We start from the raw sequence: 24,713 nt of genomic DNA on the forward strand, positions 1-24,713 counted from the left end.
CGTTGTGTAGGTTGGTAGTTGTAGAGATGGGGGTGCTACTCCCGTACCCACACCATATATGGGCATAGCCTCCCTGGGGAGAACACGTGGTTAATGGGGTCAATGACCTAAATTTCCAAGGCCGATGTTGTTGTTGTTGTAAGTGCACGCTCTCAGCGAATGTCAAGGTCGATGTTGTTGTTGTTGTTTTTGGCACGCTCTCAGCGAATGTCAAGGTCGATGTTGTTGTTGTTGTTTTTGGCACGCTCTCAGCGAATGTTATGAGTTTCCCGGAAACAGTTAGATCACGTGTTTCCTTCTCAGTCAATCAGAGGGTTTGTTTACATATTAGCGGCGGAGGGAATATAAAGAAAGGATTTTTGCTAGAGTTTTATTAGTCTGTGAATAGAATTCAAGGAGTGAGAAGAAGAAGAAGAACAGTTTGACTTTACTCATTTGGATATATATTTGTGTGTTGGTGTCGATGAGTGGAATGTTTACCCTATTAGAAGTTGATAATGGAGTTGATGATAATAGTACAAGAGCACCAAACATTGCGGTGAAAATTACGAAAGGATCACGTCTTTGTCTGGAATGGGATGCAGTATATGCAAGATATGTGATATCCTTGAGCAAATTTAAAATGGAGGATCAATTATGTTTTGCCGCAAAAGTTGATATAGCACATGTGAATAGACTTCAATGTGCTTTAAGTGTATTGGTGAAAAATATTGAAGACAATAAACAGTATCGTTATTTGTATATGCTCTGTATTATTGATGTTGTTGTAATTATTCAATAAAATTGTTTCGAAATAGAAAATTTTCTCTGTCTTTTATGGGTAGGTTAGGCTAAAGAATCAGTGTCAGTATAGAGTCATCAGTTGGATTGAAATGATTTAAAAATGAATAACTATGAGAAAGAGAGAACTATATAAAATCTAGTGTTTATGGAAAAACATTTTGATTTTGGATGATGATTTTCTCGGGTTATCTCTTAAACGCAGGATAATCTCTTGTCAGGGAACACTTGACAATATAATGAGGAGTGATTCTCCCCCATTGGACTATTGTATGAAACTTTTAAAATGTGATTCAAATGCTTATAGTCAATTTATTGATATATTAATTGGAACAAAGCAGAATCATATTGTGGAAATACTTTTGAAAATATTGCCAATGGATTCAATGTAGATGGCTCCCCCATCATTCGAAAGAGGTAACGTCACAGAGCTACTCCTCTCTCCCCCATTTCCCTCTCGTTGAATTTATCGAACGAAGAGGATCAGTTTCGTTTTAGCTGTGAGTGAGTTGACATCGGAAACCGAAAAATGTTCTATATATGTCCATTGTGTATGTACACTCTTGGCAGTTGGAATCAATGTGAGAATTGTACAATTATTGATGACTATAGTGAAAAGTGTAAATTATGTAATCCTTGTAAATTACATAGAGGCTATGCAGTACAAATTAAATGATGTAATTCATGTCTTGAGGAGGTGTTCGACTAGCATCCTAGAGGGCACTTGCGCTCCAATTGTCAGTATAATAAATGTGATCAGTGGGAGAGTACTTACCCTGCTATGATTGGAAAGAATCCTAAACGTGATTTCAGTTTATTTCTACGAGATTGGTATCGTCGTGGATTTAAAGTATTCTGGGAAGAAGAATCTGGTCTACGATTCAACTGTTGGGGTATCAAGACAATCTGGTTTTTACGTCATCGTTGTGATGACACCACCTACTATGACTATAAACTAAGTGATTTTTATTTGGCAGTGACGGAATGTGATTTACCACTTGAAAACATTGTATGTGATATTGCTTCAAATAGACAGATTGAAACTCTTGAATTTCATAATATGAATGCAAATAGTATCATTGACTTTACAAAGAGATATGACAAGAGTGAAGTTACATTGCACTGTAGAAAATGTGACCCTGACTGCAGTCAATCAAGATCAATATTCAGTGAATCCAAATGATTTACTAGCATTAGTGGTTCACGACAGTTGCCTATACATCGAAGATGAAGAAATCTAAAGTGAAGATTTAAAGACATTGTTGCATATATATATACATTTTATTAAAAAACAAATTCACAAACATTTTTTAAGCACTTTACTCTTAGGGCACTGAAATCAATACTATATAGGTCTGAGAGGATATTTTCCACTAAAAAGTCGTTCAGACGTGGATTGTCAACATAAATGTGGAGAAACTGTTTGTAAGTATAGCCGCGACATCGGAACACAAAATATAGTAGTGCATGGAAGCCACAGCTTTTAGTCGTTAGATCCTGTACCCTCTTCCAATTTTGAACAATAGTTTTCCCACTGCTCTCAATATAGTTGCTGATGTGAGGTGTGTAGAATGTATAGGGTAGACCAAGAGGATCAAAAAATTCGATCGTCTTCTTTGTTTGATAGATGCACAGCCAATGACCCGTCAGCACAGTCGACGGACTGCTATTAACAATAATCAAGGTATTGTTGACACTTTGAATTTTTCCAAGATAGTCCGAGGGCAGACAATAGGATCTGTACTGGGACATGTAGGGGTCCGTATTAAATACATTTATTATTTGAATGGTGTTCATGAAGCTAAGTCTAGAAGAACACTGCCTTCGGGAGTGATTTCCCAATAGGTTTCATATTGATTTAGTGAGATTAGTGCAAAAATCTCAGCCAATGGGTAGGCAAATATGAACTCTACGCACACACTCACTGTAAGGACTATACTCATATTCTGTGTGCCAAAAAAATCCAATAAAGTGATACCTTTTGTTTTAGCAAACATATATTCGGTTATACCATTTTCGAATAGTTGCGAATCATGGTATCGGGTTTGCATGGTCAACTCGTACAATGTTCTATAGGATCTATCAAAAGATAGATTGTAGAGTGGGATGCCGTTTACTTTGCACACAAGAGATGAAAGTCCAAACATCTCGAATTTATGTGGGCATTCAGTCCATGATCCTATTGCACTGGCGCTTTTTAAAAATTAATTTTTTGGGACGCTAAAATCAAGATGGCCATCGTGCTATTCATTGCATCGTAAGAACAAAATCTAAAATTTACTGATTGAATTATGAAGTCTTATAACAGTACAGCAATCGAAGAGGAATTGTATGAAATCATCAAAAATGCTTACATGGAAATGACACTGAAATCAATGGTTGAAATCAATCAGATTTTTTGGGACGCTAAAATCAAGATGGCCATCGTGCTTTTAATTGCATCGTGCATCGTGTTATGTATCGTGGTTTATGTTCGTATTTCCATCATACGCCTGGTTTTTAGAGGTTTCATGCAGCTGATTTATCGTGTTGGTCGGAGTATTCGTGTTAAATAAATGTGTTGTATTCACTGCTTTATAGAAATTAAAACCCGTTTTTCTTGTTTAATTTTTTGTAAATAGAAAAGCATTGTGGTCTAAGAAATTATTTATACCATATTTATGGCTGGCTATTTTGAGATCTAGATTTTAAATCATTGGCTTGGATTTGATGCAGCTTTGGCCCTAAAGAATAATGATAAAAAAAAATTTATTTTTTTTCCAAATGGTAAAAATGGAATTTCTATTCTTTTCGAGTTAATTTTCGACAATTCGTAAATGTAATTTTTTATCTAAATAGCAAAAATATAATTTCAATACTGGTTTGTGCTTATTTCTCGCATGTTGTGTATTTGTTCTCATCCGTAAATGGTTTTAGTAGGAGCTAGACTGTCGCAAATTTACTTGACTGTCCCAAATTGACTGTCGCAAAGTAAGGATACTGAGGCTGTTTTAAAGGTTTTTTAAAAGCGTTTTTTAAAAGCATTTTTAGTTTTAAACTTCGTATTTTAATGTAAGTTTGTTTGATTTACTGATTGAATTATGACATAGGGCCCTTGGACATAGGGCCGAAATATTCACCGATATAAATTGCACAGTCTTGGAAAAAAATTTCCCTATTGTTTTTAAGTTGTGTTTGTTTCTTATAACAGTACAGCAATCGAAGAGGACTTGTATGAAATCATCAAAAATGCTGACATGGAAATGGCAGTGAAATCAATGGTTGAAATCAATCAGATTGTTTGGGACGCTAATATCAAGGTTGCCATCGTGCTTTTCATTGCATCGTGAGAACAAAATCTAAAATTTACGTGCTTTTAATTGCATCGTGCATCGTGTTATGTATCGTGGTTTATGTTTGTATTTCCATCATACGCCAGGAATTTTTAGAGGTTTCATGCAGCTGATTTATCGTGTTGGTCGGAGTATTTGTGTTTAATTAAATGTGTTGTATTCACTGCTTCATAGAAATTAAAACCCGTTTTTCTTGTTCAATTTTTTTGTAAATGGAAAAGCAGTGTGGTCTAAGAAATTATCTATACCATATTTATGGCTGGCTATTTTGAGATCTGGATTTTAAATCATTGGCTGGGATTTGATGCAGCTTTTGGTCCTAAAGAATAATGATAGTATTTTTTTATTGATTTTCTAAATGGTAAAAATAGGATTTCATGCTTTTCGGGTTTATTTTTACAAGTTATGCATTAATTTTTTCTCTAAATGGTAAAAATACGATTTCTATGCTTTTCGGGTTTATTTCTCACAACTTGTGTATTTAATTTTTTCTCTAAATGGTAAAAATAGGAGCTATTGACTGTCGCAAATTAACTTGACTGTCGCAAATTGACTGTCGCAAATTGACTGTCGCAAAGTAAGGATACCGGGGCTGTTTTAAAGGTTTTTTAAAAGCGTTTTTTTAAAAGCATTTTTAGTTTTAAACTTCGTATTTTAATGTAAGTTTGTTTTTATATATATTTTTTCTTTAATGTTGTGCTGAAGACGGCCCTCGAACATAGGGCCGAAATATTTACCGATTTAAATTGAACTGTCTTGGACAAAAATTTCCCTGTTGTTTATCAAATGTGTTTTTGTTTTATAAAAGAGTAGCAATCGAAGAGGATTTATGAGAAATCACTGAAAAGGCTTACGCATAATTGGTAGAGAAATCAATGGTTGTAATCAACCAGAGCGTTTTGACCGCTAATACAAAAGTTATAATCTTGCTATTCATTGCATCTTGAATTGTGGTATGTATCGTTGTTTATGTTTGTAGTTCCATCATACGGCTGGTTCTTAGAGGTTTAATGCAGCTGATTTATCGTATTGTTTGGAGTATTTATGTTAAATAAATGTGTTGTATTCACTGCTTTATAGAAATTAAAACCCGATTTCTTGTTTAATTTTTTTGTAAATGGAAAAGCAGTGTGGTCTAAGAAATTATTTATACCATATTTATGGCTGGCTATTTTGAGATCTAGATTTTAAATCATTGGCTTGGATTTGATGCAGCTTTTGGTCCTAAAGAATAATGATAGTATTTTTTTATTTATTTTCTAAATGGTAAAAATAATATTTCTATGCTTTTCGGGTTTATTTTTCACAAGTTGTGTATTTAATTTTATCTCTAAATGGTAAAAATACGATTTCTATGCTTTTTTGGGTTTATTTCTCACAAGTTGTGTATTTAATTTTTTCTCTAAATGGTAAAAATAGGAGTGAGACTGTCGCAAATTAACTTGACTGTCGCAAATTTAGTTGACTGTCGCAAATTGACTGTCGCAAAGTAAGGATACTGGGGCTGTTTTAAAGGTTTTTTAAAAGCGTTTTTTAAAAGCATTTTTAGTTTTAAACTTCGTATTTTAATGTAAGTTTGTTTTTATATATTTTTTTCTTTAATGTTGTGCTGAAGACGGCCCTTGGACATAGGGCCAACATACTCACCGATTTAAATTGCACTGTCTTGGAAAAAAATGTCCCTATTGTTTTTCAGATGTGTTTGTTTCTTATAACAGTACAGCAATCGAAGAGGAATTGTAAGAAATCACCAAAAATGCTTACATGGAAATGACAGTGAAATCAATGGTTGAAATCAATCAGATTTTTTGGGACGCTAAAATCAAGATGACCATCGTGCTTTTCATTGTATCGTAGGAACAAAATCTAAAATTTACTGATTGAATTATAAAGTCTTATAACAGTACAGCAATCGAAGAGGAATTGTATTAAATCATCAAAAATGCTTACATGGAAATGACAGTGATATCAATGGTTGAAATCAATCAGATTTTTTGGGACGCTAAAATCAAGATGGCCATCGTGCTTTTCATTGCATCGTATGAACAAAATCTAAAATTTAGTGATTGAATTATGAAGTCTTATAACAGTACAGCAATCGAAGAGGAATTGTATGAAATCATCAAAAATGCTTACGTGGAAATGGCAGTGAAATCAATGGTTGAAATCAATCAGATTGTTTGGAACGCTAAAATCAAGATAGCCATCGTGCCATTCATTGCATCATTTGAACAAAATGTAAAATTTACTGATTGAATTATGAAGTCTTATAACAGTACAGCAATCGAAGAGGACTTGTATGAAATCATCAAAAATGCTTACATGGAAATGACAGTGAAATCAATGGTTGAAATCAATCAGATTTTTGGGACGCTAAAATCAAGATGGCCATCGTGCTTTTCATTGCATCGTGAGAACAAAATCTAAAATTTACGTGCTTTTAATTGCATCGTGCATCGTGTTATATATCGTGGTTTATGTTCGTATTTCCATCATACGCCAGGTTTTAGAGGTTTCATGTAGCTGATTTATCGTGTTAGTCGGAGTATTTGTGTTTAATTAAATGTGTTGTATTCACTGATTTATAGAAATTAAAACCCGTTTTTCTTGTTCAATTTTTTTGTAAATGGAAAAGCAGTGTGGTCTAAGAAATTATTTATACCATATTTATGGCTGGCTATTTTGAGATCTAGATTTTAAATCATTGGCTTGGATTTGATGCAGCTTTTGGCCCTAAAGAATAATGAAGTATTTTTTTATTTATTTTCTAAATGGTAAAAATAAGATTTCTATGCTTTTCGGGTTTATTTTTCAGGATTGAAAATATGGCAATAAAAGAAAAATTATTTAGGATTCAAGTTATTGACTGTAGCCTATTCTATATTAGAAAAATTTAAATAATTCATTCAATTTTTTTAATGTTCATATTATCTTCGATTTATATTCTATTTTTAACCCCTATTTGTGGTCTATTAATGAATTTTAAGTATTCTTTTATGTTTCCAAATTTATATCCTTGTTTTAAAAGCCTTAGCCAGTCGTAAGTTAATTTTAAATTTCCCCCACCAGATGAGGGAAGAAGAGGTCACACTCAAAGAGCAGAGTTTTAGGTTTACTTAAAACCTCTAACTTTCAGGGTGTATCATTGAGGGAGAAAAAAAAATGTAAACTATGAAAATATCGGAAAAATTATAGACACGGAATAAGGAGGAATTATTTACCCCCCCCCTCTCTTTTTTGGATACAAATGTTTAATATTTGGACGCGAATAGTGGCGTCTGAAAAGGGCAACAATTAATATTTATATAATAAAATACTTCAAATTTATGCCTTGGAGATGCTGTATAAGATCTCCTGCTTCTTTGTGCAAAAATGTTAGGTGGTTGAATATTTTCATCTTTTCTGCCAGAAAATTGATGGTGGTTGGATATCTTCATCCATTTTCTATCAGTTAGTATTTCAAAAATGATGTTATATAATATATTATGTTATATATATAATATCATTATATATACAATATATGTTATATATATAATGCTATATAATATTATTTTCTCTTGTTATTCTGAATCGTGTTTTGCAGCTCGTTTGTTTTCGGCGAAGAAGCCCTCGGAAACACATTTAGCTTCTTTTGAAATTATCATTCTTTTGCTCTCAACACAGGTCGTCTAATTATTTCTGAAATGCCATAATTTAAATACTACTACTAATACTAACAACTCACTGCAGCACCAAGCCACCTATTACAGCTACACACGCTCCAACCTCCTTCTAAGTATATTTAAAACTTTTCTCTTTACACTCTCTTAAGAAGTTGTGATTTCCCTTAAATCTTCCCTCACAATATCCTTCTTTCGCATTTGGGGATGATTGCTTTTGTTCGGCGTACGACGATTGGCCGACAAGGACGATCTTTAGGATTCTTGTCATCTTTTATCCGCAGAATGTGTTCTAGCCCTCTCAACCTTTCTCTCATTGTATCCGTAGAAATTGAGATCGGACTACATTTTCCGCACAGCTTACTGTTTGAGATACAATTAGTCAGTTGGATACCCGAAAAATCCGTAGACAATATCTGTAATACGATTAGCAAATCCTTCTCCGTTTTCGGAGCGCCGATGCTTCAGAACCTTACTTGACCACTGTCATTACTGTAGCTTCCAATATTCTAATCTTGGTTCGCAGACCTATCTTTCTATTCTTTCAAACTTTTTTTCAAATGTTGTAAAACACCCTGGACCATGGCTATTCTACTGTTGACATCTTTACTGCACCAGCAATCTTTAATACTAACTAGGCAAGTCAAGCTGTCCATTTGATCGATCTTGTTATTACTCAACATCACCTTCACTTGTTCCTAGTATTACCAAGTTAGTCTTTGTAAAATAAATTTGTAAACCTGTTCTCTTACTCAAAACTTGCCTAATCTCTAAAATTCATGTGTTCTTCCATTGCCTTTATAGCAAAAATTCCATAAGAAATAATTGCTTTAGTGTATTTATCTTGTATACCGTATAAGGATAAGACCTTTGAAAAAAGCTCTTCGGAGCAACTAGTATTATATTATTAATACCTCTCTACCTAAACAAGACTTGGCAGCTTTCCGATTCATTATGAGCCCTTCTCCCTGCCTTTGCACTTCATCTTTCTTGCCTGAGGCATGATATTCTATATCACATAATTTCATGTCTCATCCCCTAAGATATGAGTTTCTGAAACTCCTAATATGTCTAGTTCGAAGCGTCTAAATTCGTCAGTTGAAAGGTTGATAGGATAGTTGATTTTTGAGGGTGTAACATTCCTATTTGCAATTTCAATATTCTTTAGTTCATTTACTGTTTTGTTAAAGTTATGACTAGCTAAAAAAAAAAGTGTTTTTGAAAATTGCGACAGTATGCGGATAAATTTTATCTTTACTAAATATTTTTTCTATTTTGAGGCTTGGTCTTACTGTAGTCTAAAAATGTTAATTAGCTAAGATATTTGTTTTTAGGGTCTTAGGAGCCGAAGGGGTATAAATTTTGGGGCGCTGGACGATTTTCTAATGTCAGGGCAATCATCTTAGATCCAACAAGTCTAAAATAAACAAAAGAGAAATTGATTTTTCTATGTTACTGTAAATTATTAGTAAACGGCACTACGGCTAACTGTGATTTTGTTGGGACTGTTTTGAATTGGACCTTCACTGTTAGTTTGTTTTATATCTTTAGTGTATCTAATACTGATACATATCTAAAAAAAAACATTTTTCTGTGTGTCGGAGATCGGTCTGGATACTTCAGAAAGAGAATGGGAACAAGTGTTGGATCATTGGAAGCTTTTTTCACATCATGTAAATCATCTAAAGTTCTACGATTGTGAATTAAATGAAAGACAAATTGCGAGATTCCTTTGTTCATGCACTTCTTTAGTAAGCCTCATTTTACATGATGTTTGTGAAGAATGCCATGATGTTGATGATGTTGACATTTCTGTTGATGATGAAACGAATTCAGTCTTTGATTTAAGAAACTTAGTAAGCGTAAGCCATCTTGAAATTAAAGATAGTCCAGGGTATTTCACCGATGCTTCACTTATGAAATTGACCAAACTCATACCAAAACTAGTTCACCTTTCCGTGAACCGTGGCGATCACGGCGATCGTGCATTTGGAATAGTACGGCGTATAATTGAACCGAGATGTGCCACCATCGTTTCAATAGACGTTTGTGGTAACAATAGAGACATTGACCAATTAGTTTGTTTACTAAAAATGCCAGATTTGAGATTAACATCGTTGAACCTGGACTGTCAGCTCATTCATCCCCAGCAGTTCAATCTTGAAGCTATTATCAACGCAATTGCTGCTAACCAAACTAGACTAGTCCATCTAAACATCTGTTTAAGAGTAACTAATGGACGTCGGATTGTCGATATTCCACTTTCAAATGAAAATTTTAATTTTCTCTGTTATCAGCTGAAAAATTTAATTACATTTCGTTCCAATGTTCAAGTGCCTGATTTCCATGCACTAGAGTCTTTAATGTACTTCGAGCAGCTAAGAACTCTTAGTTGCTACCACAGCTTTTGTGGTAACAATTTTCTAGGGTGGGGAATTTTACAAAGACTGTTTGATAAACCTTTGGGTATACATTTGACACATTTAGACATAAACTTTGGCTTGGACATAGACGATGTCAAGGAGGTTCTTCAATTTATTGCGTCACGGCTCCTAAAGTTGACATTTCTTAGTTTAGAGGGATGCACTTTGGATGAAAACTTGTTTAGAGAGATAACTACTAATTTGGTCAATTTGGTTAATCTTAAAATGATACGCTGTAACATAAGTGACTCCAAGCTTATGGGAGATGAATACTGGAGCAATGAATATACTGGAGGAATGACTCATCCAGCATCATTGCTCCGGATGTATACTGGAGGAATGTATATATATCCTGGACTCCAAGATGTTGGATTTGTCGTTGCCAGACCTTCGCTTAGCAATTTGAAAAGTATGTAAATTAATTTTTTACTGTAGTTTAGCTAGAGTGAGTGTAGATCAAATGCAGGGTTTTGTCTATTTTACCGAAGAATTATTTATGGTAAATTCATGTCAATTGCCTTACACTTTTTTTTAAATCATCTGTCTAAATTAAACGGAAAGAATAAGAGCTATAAAACAATCATCTTATCAGTCAAAATCAATGCATCGGTAATGTCACAGTAATGAGTCTAATGTCAGGTATTTTTTTTCTCTGGACATACAAACGTTTAAAGGAGTATGTTTGATTTGAATTAAGCTTTTGATACCCATTGGCAACTAGTTTCCCTTGGCAACTACCCCTTGGATACCCCTTGGCAACTGAGTTTCCTCCCCTGCCCTGTTTGTCCCTGGACACCACATTTTATACAATTATCCAGTATGATCTTTCCCTATCTCACCCATTATAAAAACCCGGACCAAGGTGCGAGTGCTCCAGAGAACGTTTTTGCAGATAGAAACATAATCGGCATCAGATCTTTTCACGGGTAGACAAGTCAGACGCGAAACAATCAGAAACAAGTGGAAACCCGCTATTACGAATAATGCACTTTGTTGGAAACAATCGGAAACAAACTAACACCCGCTAATGTAGAAATAAGTGGGAGGAGCTTTTTGTTCGTACCGAGAATGAAGACCAGAAATGATCTGCGATAAACTTACTGGATAATTCTATAAACTGTGCTGGACACACAACTGCATTGGGCAATTATTTACCATTGCTCATTTTTATCAGGATATTCAGAAAATCTAATATACATGTCTCCGAGGATAACATAACTCACACAGCCCATCGAGCAGAGGCTGTAAATTATACAATTCTCTATTGTTAAAAGACAAATGGCACAATCCAAAAAGTTGGTAGGTTTAGTCTTGGCTATCTGATCGGCCTGAAACTTTCTAGGACTGTTCTTTATCCCTAGTAGATCTTATTTTTATTAAGACAGGAATATCGTTTAAGAGTGCCTATAATAAATTCAAAACTTTTCGTCTTTAATCAGTCTGAAACTTAGACCCGAGCTTCCTTTGCAAAAACCGGTCCTAACGAACATAAATCAAAGCTTTTTATCTATTCTACCCAAAAGAAGGACCCATGCCGAAATCCTTTTTTGATTGTCTCATCCATTAGCAACCTTTATATGTTTAGTCCTTCAGCTAGAAGCGACCATTTGAACAAAGAAAAAAAAATCAAATAATAGGCCCGTTCTTTTGCACTAAGATCTCACATCTTTTTGCAAATATTTCTGTTCTTTTAACTCCTCTTTGTTCTAAGATCTTACAGCTTCAAACCTTTGCTCTATTCCCAAAAATCGTACATATGTAATTCTGTAGATTTAGTGGAAAAACTTAAAAATGCTAGCATTTCAGAAAACACAATAGTAAGTAGATTTGACATAGTTTCTAAGTATATAAATATTGATGTAGCAATATTTGAGCAATTATTAAAAAATAAAATAGACAAAAACTATCATTTAATTGTAGATTCAACAACAGGAATAGATTGCGAGGTATTAATGCCCCTAGTCAAAATTTGTAATAAGTATTCAATGTATTTTCAGTTCCGTAATTCTTTTTATCAACAAAAAATTGCCTCTCTGGGGGCACCGCTATCCGGGTTATTAGCGAATATTTATGTAGAACACCTTGAAAATCGGGCCTGAAATTCATATTTTTGAAAGCATGTCTATTGGGGGCGTTATATGGATGATGTAATATCACTCTGGAATTATGGGGAAAGTGTACTTAGGGACTTTCTAGATCACTTAAATACTTATGACCGAAATTTACAATTTATCTTAGAATTCGAAAATGCAAATAAATTACAGTTTTATGGATTTATTAATTATTCGTAGCATTGATAAACTGGATTTTACAATATACAGAAAACCCACACAAAATAATAGATATCTACATTTTAAATCAAATCCCCCCCCCCCCCCCCCGCAAGTTAATAGAGGTTTTGTTACATCTCTTGTCGATCGTGCCCTAAACATTTGCTCTGAATCTCACATAACAGATAAACCAAATTTTATTAGAGACACACTTTTTGGAAATGGTTATCCTATTGTCTTTATTAACAATTAATTAAAAAAAAATTTTTCCACAAAATAAGTTTTCAAAGAAAAGAAAAGTAAAGAACTCCATTAACCAAAAACTGAGCAAAATTAAAATTGAATAATCTACCAAGCTGGAAACTACCACAAATCAGCATCGATAAATAAATGAAACCTAAAACGAATAGAAATTACAATAAATAATCGAGTCAAAGTCAAAACGAGCAGAAATTAACATAAGTTGGGCGCAAAACCCCTATGCCTTCCCAAGGCCAGAACAAAGTTCGTACTTTACTGAAAAAATACAAATGAATGTGCATTGTCAGTTAATATACATATACTGATATTTAGTAATCAAAATGTTTAAAATTATTTGATTTATTAAAGTTATAAAAGTAAAAAGTAGCAATTATTTAGGAATAAAACAGGTTGTTCGAGAAGCAATTGAAATCAAAATAAACAGTAATATTTCTTTAAATAGAGATTTGGGGGGGGGGGGTATTCGCTTAATGCCTTATATACAAATTTAATTAGAAATGATTTAAATAATAATATTAAAAAACCAGTAAATAATTACACTCTACCTGTTACGGATAGACCTTCTAGGCTGACTGCCAATAAGGCGAGATTAGCTTTTAGAGCTTGTCTGTAAGTATTTTTTATTCCATTTGAATGAATTGTTTTTTTGCACTTCGCTTGGTGTACCAGTCCTGGTTGAACTTCCTTGAAGTAATATTGCTAGGGCTTTTTTGAAAGTTAGAAAAAAAAAACTTTTTTCAGTTTTAATGATCGAATTTTAATGGGAGTTTCTTTTATTTTGTTTTTTTTTCTTTGTTTGTTTTGCTGAGGACGGGTCTTGGATAGAGGGTCGAAATATTCATTTAAAGTTGCGTTCCACTGTCTTGTATAAAAATTTCCTTGTTGTTCTACTGATTGTTTATGATGGAAAGGCAGTGTGGTCTTCGTCGCTATTTATATTTTTATATGTTTAATTGTTGTTGTATTACTGTCTTTATTGCTGTGTTTTTTTGTGTTTTTTTTTCACTTTGCAGGGCTGACTGAGTTAGACCTCAGTTACTGCATTAGAGTGACCGACGTATCCTTGAACTCAGCATTTACGTCCTGTTCTTTAAAGAAACTTTCTTTTAATGGCTGTTCTCAGGTTTGTAATTCTCTCTCTTTGTAGATACATGATTCTTGTTTGTTGTATGCATATACTCTCGAAGCCTCCAAAAATTCGTTCTTTTACTAACATTCATGTAGAACGCTCAAATCATCAACATTTTCTAAGTCTAGGAGAGTTTAACTTTTCCATTTGAATGCCTCTATAATTAGCACATTTGCTCGTATCATCTTTCTTATATAGGAGTTCAGTTTTTTTTTTTTTAAATTGCTAGGTGCCTCCCCCTTTTCAAAACTCCTATTTGCTATCTTCAGTTATTTCTCACTAGCTTCGCAACCACCCTATTCAACAACTTATTGTTTTATTGTTTCAATCCTTTTAGTAATGTCTTTCCCAGAAAATAAATCCCCTTTCACTTCTATATTGTCAAAAACTTTAGCAGGATCGGTTTTGTTCTGATAAATAGCAAAAGGTTGTGAAAGCCATTATATTATTAAATAAAAAAAACAAGTTTTTTTAACTGAAAGTAAGGAGCGACATTAAAACTTAAAACGAACAGAAATTATTCCGTATATGAAAGGGGCTGTCCCCTCCTCAACGCCTCGCTCTTTACGCTAAAGTTTTTTATTGTTTTAAAAAATAAAGTTGTGAGACGGAGTCAAACTTTAGTGTAAAGAGCGAGGCGTTGAGGAGGGGACAGCCCCTTTCATATACGGAATAATGTCTGTTCGTTTTAAGTTTTAATGTCGCTCCTTACTTTCAGTTTAAAAAACTTTTTTTTTTATTTAATTTCCGATCGCTTTTTAAATAATGCTGGGAAATTCGGTACCCCCTTCATGAAAAATTCCCTTCCCCATGAAAAATTCCTCTATGGAAAGATCCTCCCATGTAAACCCCACCCCCAGCCCCCCCCCTACCAGAAAAAATCCCCCCGGAAAATGTCTGTATACTTCACAATAACCTATACTATATGTAAACAATAGGCCCTGCCCCTCCCCCAGCCAATCCCATTTTATAGAGTTTCGGTTATGAAGGGGGCTGTCCCCTCCTCAACGCCTCGCTCTTTACGCTAAAGTTTTTTTATTGTTTAAAAAAATAGAGTTGTGAGAAAGTCAAACTTTAGCGTAAAGAGCGAGGCGTTGAGGAGGGGACAGCCCCCTTCATATACGGAATAATTTCTATTCGTTTTAAGTTTTAACGTCGTTCCTTACTTTCAGTTAAAAAAACTTGTTTTTCTTATTTAATTTTTGAACGTTTTTGAATTAATGCGGGTTTTGATTTTGTCTTACCGTACATGAATAATTAAAACAAAATTTGCATATTATATTTGGTTAAATGGCTTTCTCGAAACTTGTTTAATTTTATTTACGAACGTTTTTATTAGTAATAAATATACGTAACTTAGAATTAACTTACGTAACGAACTTCTATATTCATAAATTTTTAACACGTATGTTAGGGGGTTCGCCCCCTAGTCAATACCCTGCTCTTTAAACTATAGTTCGAATTTTTTTTTCCAGTTCTTTAAAAATGACCCCTTAATCACAATCAGTTGATCAGTTGAAAAACTTGTTTTTTTTTATTTAATTTCTGATCTTTTTCTTTAATAATGCTGGGAAATCCGGCGCCCCCTTCATAGCAATGTCCCTTTCCCCATGAAAACTTCCTTCATGGAAAGATCCTTCCATATAGCCCCCGATCCTCTCCTTCCCCCACCTACCAGAAAAAATCTCCTCTGAAAAAGTCTGTATACTTCCCAATAACCAATACTATATGTTAAAATTGAGTAAAGCTCATAACTTTCAGCCCGCCCCCTGGGGACTTTGGGGGATCAAGTCATTCTAAAAGACATTTTTATCATATTTTCGAACATGTTGAACAAAATAGATATCTCAAGATCTTGATCATATGACTTTGGGAAAAAAATGAGGGTGAGAGGGGTCCTGGTGGCCCTCAATTTTTGGTCACGTAATAAGGGCACTAGAAAATTTTATTTCCGTTTGAATGAGCCCTCCCACGATATTCTAGGACCACTGGGTCGATACGATCACCCCTGGGGAAAAAAAAAAGAAAAAAACAAAAAACAAATAAACACGCATCCGTGATCTTTCTTGGCAAAAAATGCAAAATTCCACATTTTTGTAGATAGTAGCTTGAAACCTCTAAAGTAGGGTTCTCTGATACGCTGAATATGATGGTGTTATTTTCATTAGGGTTCTATAAATTTTAGGGTGTCTTTCCCCCTTTTTTCGAAAATCAGTCAAATTTTCTCGGGCGCTTAACTTTTGATGGGTAAGATTAAACTTAATGAAACTTATATATTTGAAATCAAAATTAAAATCTGATTCTTTTGATGTATCTATTGGTATCAAAATCCCGTTTTTTAGAGTTTCGGTTACCATTGAGCCGGGTCGCTCCTTACTTACAGTTCGTTACCACGAACTGTTTGATTACAATCAAGAGGGACAAGCACTAGAGTTGGATCCCTATTTTGCATTTTTATTCTGATTTTTTTTTTTTTTTTTTTTTTAATAAAACCATTAGTTTTATATATCATTCTCTTTCTCTAACTTATCCTATAAGAAAAAGAATTAATTTTTATTAATAAAACAATATATATTTTTAAAATGTTAAGTTTTCATTATGAAAGACATATACAAATGTAACTTTTTTTTCTTCTTTTAATTGTTCAGGTGGTGAGACAATGACTATGAAAAATTTACATAGTTTATTAACTTTATAAAAATAATGGTTATTTTACATAAAAAATAAAATCTTTCTTCTACACATTATTGAAATAGCGCCGCTATTGGATGATGAAACATCTGACTTTACTGGACAAATACTTTCACCGCCAATGGAGTTCAGAGACGAACCTACATTAGTTGTAGATAATATGGAATTGTGTAGGGGTTTCCTTAATGATGTTTTTGGGGACATAGCTAGCCTAGACGATTTAATTTGTGATATTGACATGATAGAGGATCCGGACTGGGTAGATAGATTTATGCATGAATATTTAGGCGATGTTACTAGTGCAACTGAACCGGGTCCTCGTAAAGAAATTAGGTTACAGGACAATGCAGGCTGGCCCGATCAATTGTCCCCAAACCAAAGGCTTTCGTTAAAATCTGTATTCAGTGTTTGAAAAATGAAGTATTAACTGCTGATTGGATCAACTTTGAAGTTCCTCTTAAAGTCCAAGTAATATTCAAACGTTTTTTGTCTCTTGTGAAAAAATTTCCTACATCTTTGACCCTTGAATCATCACCATTAAGAAACTTAATTTTAAGACCAGGAATAGCGAGGTTGCCACAAATTGCTACTTTTTCAATGGACAATCGCTTTGAATATCTCGGTCCTGACCATAAAAGAGTAATGAAACATATTGTGACTCAGTGCCTTGTAGATAAGGAAGCACCCGTTATATGTGTTGTTCAAGGGCCCCCGGGTAGTGGCAAGAGTCTCGCTATAGCTTCAACTATTCTTCAGTTACTATTAATCAAACCAGAATGCAACATTCTACTATGTTCACATTCAGAAACTGTTTTTGTCGAAACAATCCAAAAACTACAAAAGCAAATGGAAGTTATTAGCGGAATATTTAAAATTCTCTGTTTGGGAATTATTGGTGATGCACACAAAGAGTTACAGTTTTTGTTGGAAAATCAAGTTAAAGAAGGTTTAAGCGAGCAGTTGATAAGTCTTCAAGGTCATACAGATTCAAATACTAAGGACTTGATCAGAAATGCTAGAGTCCTAGCAACTACTTTTTCCTACTCCAGAAGGTCCTCCTTAGAGCTGATTATAAAGGAAACGCACAAGGTTTTTGATTTTTGCATAGTTGACGAGGCGAATCATTGTGCTGAAATGGAACTTCTACAACCCCTATCGTATGGAGTCAGGAAACTCATTTTAGTTGGTGATCGAAAGCAACTTCAACCCAGTATCATGTCAAAGGCTTGCGAGAATATTGGATACAATAAGTCATTTTTTTCGAGGTTCATCAACGCAGTACAAGAAGACAATGTATTGTCTAATTGGACACAATACAGAATGCATCCCGCAATTTCGTATTTCCCCTCCAAAATGTTTTACAATGGCAATATATCGAATGGAACCGGAACAGACAAACCGTGCGGAGTCCGTCCCTACATTGTATTAGACGTGGCTGACCGTTTAGAGGAAATAGACGGAATGTATCCACTGAACAAGCCTTTATCAGTTCTGACTGACCGATTGGTGGAAATATTAGCTACAGTAGATGACTTGAAAACGATTGGCGTCGTTACTCCATCGAATAGACACAAATTTTCAGTTCTGAAGGAGTTAGAAACCTGTGATTATAGTGATGCAAAAAGTGTTCAAGTGGACATTGTCAACGGTTTTCAAGGTAGAGAAAAGCATGCCGTCGTAATTTCCGCCGCAAGGAACAGGGATGGAGGAATTGGCCCGTTCTCTGAACCTGAGAAGCTCAATGTTGCCTAGACCCGTGCAAAACATTGTTTAATCATCTGTGGCCATATGGAGACATTGAGACGCAATGATTTGTGGAACAAGCTTGTCACTGATGCTGAAAAGCGTGAACTGTTTTATCGAGTGACCTCTTATTCGAATGCGTACACTTTAAGACATATTCTTTTCGGAAGTCAGGGTCATTTTTGAAATGTGCATTTAAACCATAGCAAACCTTATACTAGAGCCTACAGCTGGTTTAAATTTTGTTAACTAAAATACATTTCTGGACTAAGTAATTTATTTGATTAATTAAGTTAGTTATTAATTTTTCGATAATTTCATTGCCCAAGGTTAAAAAGAATCACCAAGTGGTTCCTTTAATCTAATTGGCTGCTTTGTTGTCTATTTCTTCTTCATGCTTCTTAATTATTAATCTTATTAATCTTATTTGCTTCTCGTTGTCTTTTATATATTTTTCATCATTTACTCTTATGCAGTTCGTCCATGATTTTGGTTATTTTTACTTACCCTTTTATCAGCCTTTTCTGCTTAGAAGAAAAACTACTTCAAAAAAAGAAAAAAACATTTTTGAAAAGTGCATTTAAACCATAGCAAACCTTATACTTAAACCTTATACACCTTGGAATATGTACTAGGGGACCTCATACCATTTCCAACCACTGCAGTTGAAGAGACTTGGGGTATTGGCAATTCTATGTCACCCCCCACCATTCCACTTAATGATAAAGCAATGCAAATTGTTGGACCTAATTCGCACAGGGATACTTTTGACAACCATCTAATTATTGGAAGACCAGGTCCTACGAATACAGATGCTGAACATGTACATGATGCAGCACTTCCGGGACTGCGGGCAGATTATGGCTCAGGATCTGTTTACGATCGCATACACATCGATACGATAGATTGAGTCATAATCATAGGAAACGTGGTTGACATGGGTACTATTTGGAAACGTACAATAACTGTTTTCTATACTAGCATTGTCTGAATTCAATCGAAAGTTGATATTCAGCGTCGGACACGGAGGAGTCAAGGGGCAGATAAAGCATCAGTGAATCAAAAAGTTTATTTACAAAAGGGGATATCCGGGAATATTTTTTATTTTCATTTTTCAACCGGCAACCAGACTTTTTACCCTGGTCTAAATGAATTTGAGGATAACTTTTTCAACTGGGTAAATAAATTAATATCAACTTTGGATACGTTTAATGAGAGGGGAAGTGGGTCCACAATTTTATACATTGAACGCATGGATCTGAATCTCAGTAGATTTAAAAAAAAATTATTTTAAGGGGGAGCGGGTAATCTAAAAATAAAATGCAATCCAGATTTGTCGGCTAGACAAGGGGTTCAGGGTTTCAGATTTGACACGGGGCTGCAATGCTTTAAATATGCATTTTTAGCAGCAGCCCATAAAACATTAAACAAAGATTCAACAATAAAAAATCTCGAAAGCCTTGCTCGTAACGGTGGAGAAAATTTCCCTAAAGTAAATTTTGATTGTTTGGAGGGGAAGTATCCGGTGTCCTTGAAAGAAATAACCGTATTTGAGAAAGCAAATGAAAATCTTGGGTTGGGGGTGGTTGTTTTCCAGTATGAGACGGAATTTGTAGATGTGGGAAAGAAACCAAATAAAAAAGGAGTTTTGTATTCAGTGAGGACACCGATGGTAGATAATGTTAAAAATTGGGTTTGGGTTATTTACGAGCGTCCCAAAGATGTAAATTCCTATGGTCATTTTTTTCCCCGTTACAGCAATAAATCGACTCTTATCCAAAAGCACGAACAAAGGAGAATGTCTCTATTGTCCCATGTGCCTTTCCTCATTTCGATCAGAGCGAACATTCTAAAAATTAAACAACAACCTTTTCTTCCGGTTTTTATACATAACTAACTACGATCTGAAGTATGTGCTACCAGCATTGGCACATCTTCAAAGAAATGGAACAGTGGATGATGCATGGGTGATAGACAGCTTTTCCTACAAAATCATTCCTAAATCATTGGAAAAGTTTCTTTTTTTGGAATTTATGTGGAAATTTGTTGAAGTTGACATTGAGTACACGAATAAAACTCATTTTTTAGATTCCTACAGTTTTTTCCCTAAATCATTGAGTGAACGGATTGAAATAGATAAAAACGTTAACAACTGCAATACGATCCCCTTCCTCGAACAAAAATTTCCAAATTATTTAAGATTTTTTGACGATCATGGATAAATATAAGTATGACTATTATTGTTCAGTGTCGAGATTTATTGAAGAAACTGTTCCTTCAATTGAATTGTTTTACGACAATCTTCATGATCATAGTTGCACTCCCGATGAATACAGTTTTGCTAAGAAAAAGTTTGGGCACAGGGAGGGTGTAAAAATGGCTTTGACTACTGCAAGTTGTATTTGTCGAGTGACGTGTTAACTCTGTTAGACATTATGTATAAAAATACGGACAAAATCTATGGGGAATTTAATCTTGATTTGGGCTATTATTTTTCATCTCCTCATCTGGTGATGGACCTCATCCTAAAAATTAGTGGGGAAAAAATTGGGCTAATCACAGACATTGATCAGCACCTGTTCATCGAAAGGTCAATGAAGGGTAGATTTTTTTTTCACGGGTATCATATTTTGGAAACTGATCCAACAGGAGGGAGAACGGGGTAGAAATCAGATGCAGTTTTTCTTGATATGATTTCTTTATACCCTTTTGCCACGTTCCCATATACGCGACCTTGCGGTGACTAAAAACGCTTCAATAACCCTCAAGATTCTCATGTCCCCAATAGAGACAGTATTGAGGAGACTGAACCTGTTGGATGGTTTTTTGAAATTGATGGGAATATACCAGTTAAGCTTCACGATCCAGTAAATGATTTTGTTTTCCAATGCATCAGTAGACATGTGACTAAGGCTCTTTGAGCCCTCGAAATAGGCGTTTAGTCAAGGTGGACGGATTGCATTGGTCACCTTCAAAACAAAAACTTATTGCTGACCTTCTGCCAAAAGAAAGTTGTACATCATGTGTCTTTAAAATGGATGTGCAACAACAATTTCAACGTCACAAAGGTTCATAGAGCACTCCAGTTTAGTCAAAAACCCTATCTTAAGACGTTTGTTTACACTTTTGTCAAGAAATGTTCCGAAGTAGAGACAACAGCTGAAAAGCGAATTTATCAACTCATTTTTATTCTGGCTTTCAGTAAATTGTGTGAGAGTGTTTCCAATAGGAATGGTTGTGACGTCGCGACTGATACCGAATAATATGCTCGATCTATCGCTAATCCAAATTACATGACCTGACAATTACCTGACAATTACCTGACCTAACCTGACAATGAAAATATTGAGGATGATAAAAAAACTGGTTTTACTTCAAGATACACTTCGCCGAGTGGACAAACACAAGTCCTATCGGTCAAAGCCCACTGCTGGTATTGATCACAAAAAAGAACCATTATCTAAAGAGTCTGCTGGAACACAATTAAAAAAGGAGGACTTGGATTCAATTGTATTGAAAATTGGAAATCTAAAGCCCCACTCATATCGTGAACAAAGTACAAGATTCCTAACTTATTTCATGGAAAGCAGTCAAGCTCATATTCAAGTTAAGAGCAATAGGAAAGGGAGTATAATTCAAGGCAAGAGTTATAATCTACTTGATTTGACCTATGACATGGTTACAAATCGTAAAGGACTATTATCATTTGATGTTCATCTATACAACTTTCTAAATACACTAAACTTCCCCAAAAGTCTTATTAGCAATAGAAAAATTCTAAAAAAATTAAATGAACATTCATCATCAACATAAGCATTGACATAATTAAAATATTGACATGAAGAAAAAGAAGATGAAAATAATACATAAGTATTGTAAAATACTAGCAAACCTAGTGTAAAAAACTCGATAATGGTGGTGAGGGAAAAGCGAAAACGTTTCATTTCACCATCATCAACCAGTATACAAAAGGGTAGCGGACGTTACACAACGTGTTTACGTTCAAAATGGTTGAAGTTCTGAAAGGGGTTTATGAAAATATTGGTGAGGCGGGGAGTTTAAGTTCCCCCAACACTCTTTCCGAAGTCTTTGGTGTTCACACTAAGAGTGTACAAGACTATCTACAAAATGAATCAAGTTACACTCTGCACAGAAATCAAATACTTCGTGCAAATCAATATCGAAAACTAAAGCCTTTTACCCGTTGCATATAGTATAAGTAAATCTCCTGACTCTAGATGAGATTTAACGACATCAAAGTACACCGTATAAGTACATTCTACTTGCAATCAGTGTTTTTAGTCGTTAGCATATGCCATTTCATTGTGATCAAAGAGAGGTGTTGAAGTTGCTCAGGCCATTGAAAGTATTCTCGAACAGGATTCATGTAAAAAAAATTCAAACGGATCTTGGTAGTGATTTTGTTAATCCCCATGCTACAAAAGTACTAGAGAAATATAGTACACTGCTCTATCATAGTCACCGTCCTAGAAATGCTGCATTGGCCGAACGATTGATAAGAAATATTCGACTTTTAATTTCAAGATATTGTGGATTGAAATATAGATCGGCTTTTATTCATGATATCGATAAAATCATGTTGGTTTATAATCAACGACATCATCGATCATTGTCCAACTCTACACCAACGAAAGTTCAGGATTCTGATCATGATACAGTTGACACCTTTCTTAAACAGTATTCCAATGAAACGATTGTCAAGAAGAAAAATAAATTCAATGTTGGTGATACTGTTCGAATTAATACAACAACTAATGTTTTTAAAAAGGGAATTACTTGTTGTCCAGCTAACTTTTAAAGTATCAAAAATCCTATAAGCTAAGCCCTTAAATGACGATCATCGTGATAAAAAGTATAAAGATAGTCTTATCATCTCTTTTGAATGTGAATTGTACATCGTATAGATTGGTAGCGAAATTTGCAAATATCTAAAGATATTACGAACATGTAATTACATGAAGACGACAAATGACCTGGTTCGGGGGCTAGGATACAATTCGTATATTAATTCTTGGATCGGTGGTGAAGATATTGACAATGCCCAATGATCTCTATGTATCTTGCATGTCCAATGTTTCCGATCCTCTCTTCAACAACTTGAATAGGACAAGTGATTTTTAAACAAAATTCTCCCCCGCCATCAAATTTGATGGTGCTTATGAAGTGTCTTTATTCGACTTTATTTTCAAAAATATCAATGACATCCTGAGAAAGGATCGTGTGTATGATATAAAAGTTATACCATTCGATTGGACACTCTTTGTCGACTATGAATGGGTTGAAGCAATTAAATCTAGCGAATATCCACATGCCATATTGAAATATATTGAATATGATATTATGGGATATTTTTGTTGTACAGTCCATAGAAAAATCTCAAATCATAGTAATGGTATATTCCATTTTAATTATTCGTCTCAGCAGGATTGTATTTACAATAACTCAACGGTTGAAATTAAAATATTTATCGTCACGGATAGCCTGAGAGACGTTCTTGGCTTCAAACAGAATATGATCAATGGGGAAAATGCTGGCTTCGTTTAGGGAATGGACCAAGTAATTTTTGCTGACTTTCCACTCGAATTCGTCTTAGACTAATGCATTTTCCTTTTTGTATCCTTTCTGAAAGCATCAAATGTTGGGCATTCAAATGTTCATCTCCTACTTGCCCTTGAACAAAAAACAACCCATGAACTTGTTCATCACTATAACATAAAGCATCTTCAGTATGTTCCTGTAAACACTTCGTGTTTGGAACTCTGTCAGTTAAAACTAAGAAGTTAATTGGGTGATACTCTAGTAATAACATAAGGCTTAACACTGATTATACATCTTTTTCGACTCGTTATCGGCGACAGCAAAATCACCTAAAATAAACAAAAAAAGAATTCCATTTGTCTTTCCTGATATTGAATGTCATCTTGGTGCTATGAGTCCACGTCAAATAAGCAATGGATTGGACTACTACAAGGGTCGGACTACAATGTCTGGCTATGGTCTTGGTAGCTGGTTTGCTAGGCTATTTCGTTCTGCACTACCCCTTGCCAGAAAATATATGCCTCCACACTACAGGACTGGGGGTCGGGCAAGAATTTCGCAGAGAGCCTTACGGAAAAAAATTGTTCTTCAGCCAAGCCGCTGGAGAACAATTGAATTCTCGTCGGAATGGGGAGGGATTGTAAAGGATATGTTTATGTCATTCAATCATCAGCCTCCACCCAGACGGGAAGCGAAGGACATCTATAGAGAATCTGGGGGATAAAACAAGGAAGGCTAATAAGCAGAAGAAGAAAAAAAAAAGATTGTTAGATCAAAGACGGATTTCTTCTCTTAAGATGACTTATCTCCCCCACAAGGAATCATATCCATCAATCAGTTCCTCATTGAATCTATTCAATGCTGAA

At 34.7% G+C, this 24,713-nt stretch overlaps 2 protein-coding genes across 2 annotated transcripts in view; both read left to right on the plus strand.

The window, feature by feature from the left end:
- The window catches only part of LOC148945934 (uncharacterized), a 72,071-nt gene extending 57,916 nt beyond the window's left edge, over nt 1–14,155 (plus strand). Inside the window, exons 4-7 of the mRNA XM_089097555.1 lie at nt 3,949–4,105; nt 6,203–6,350; nt 9,376–10,603; nt 13,739–14,155. Of these exons, the coding sequence (XP_088953681.1) occupies nt 3,949–4,105; nt 6,203–6,350; nt 9,376–10,603; nt 13,739–13,872 (1,667 nt within the window). The 3' untranslated portion in view covers nt 13,873–14,155. The remainder of the gene's footprint in view (nt 1–3,948; nt 4,106–6,202; nt 6,351–9,375; nt 10,604–13,738) is intronic.
- A 2,768-nt stretch (nt 14,156–16,923) lies between these two features.
- On the plus strand, nt 16,924–18,878 carry LOC148945935 (uncharacterized). The gene has a single exon (XM_089097870.1). The coding sequence runs from the start codon at nt 17,143–17,145 to the stop codon at nt 18,295–18,297; it is 1,155 nt and encodes a 384-aa protein (XP_088953996.1). The 5' UTR covers nt 16,924–17,142; the 3' UTR covers nt 18,298–18,878.
- The last annotated feature ends 5,835 nt before the right edge of the window (nt 18,879–24,713 follow it).

Source organism: Artemia sp. Qi Xiang Cuo, chromosome 12 (genome assembly GCF_049724085.1).
Source record: "Artemia sp. Qi Xiang Cuo chromosome 12, ASM4972408v1, whole genome shotgun sequence".
Classification (NCBI taxonomy): Eukaryota; Metazoa; Arthropoda; class Branchiopoda; order Anostraca; family Artemiidae; genus Artemia; species Artemia sp. Qi Xiang Cuo.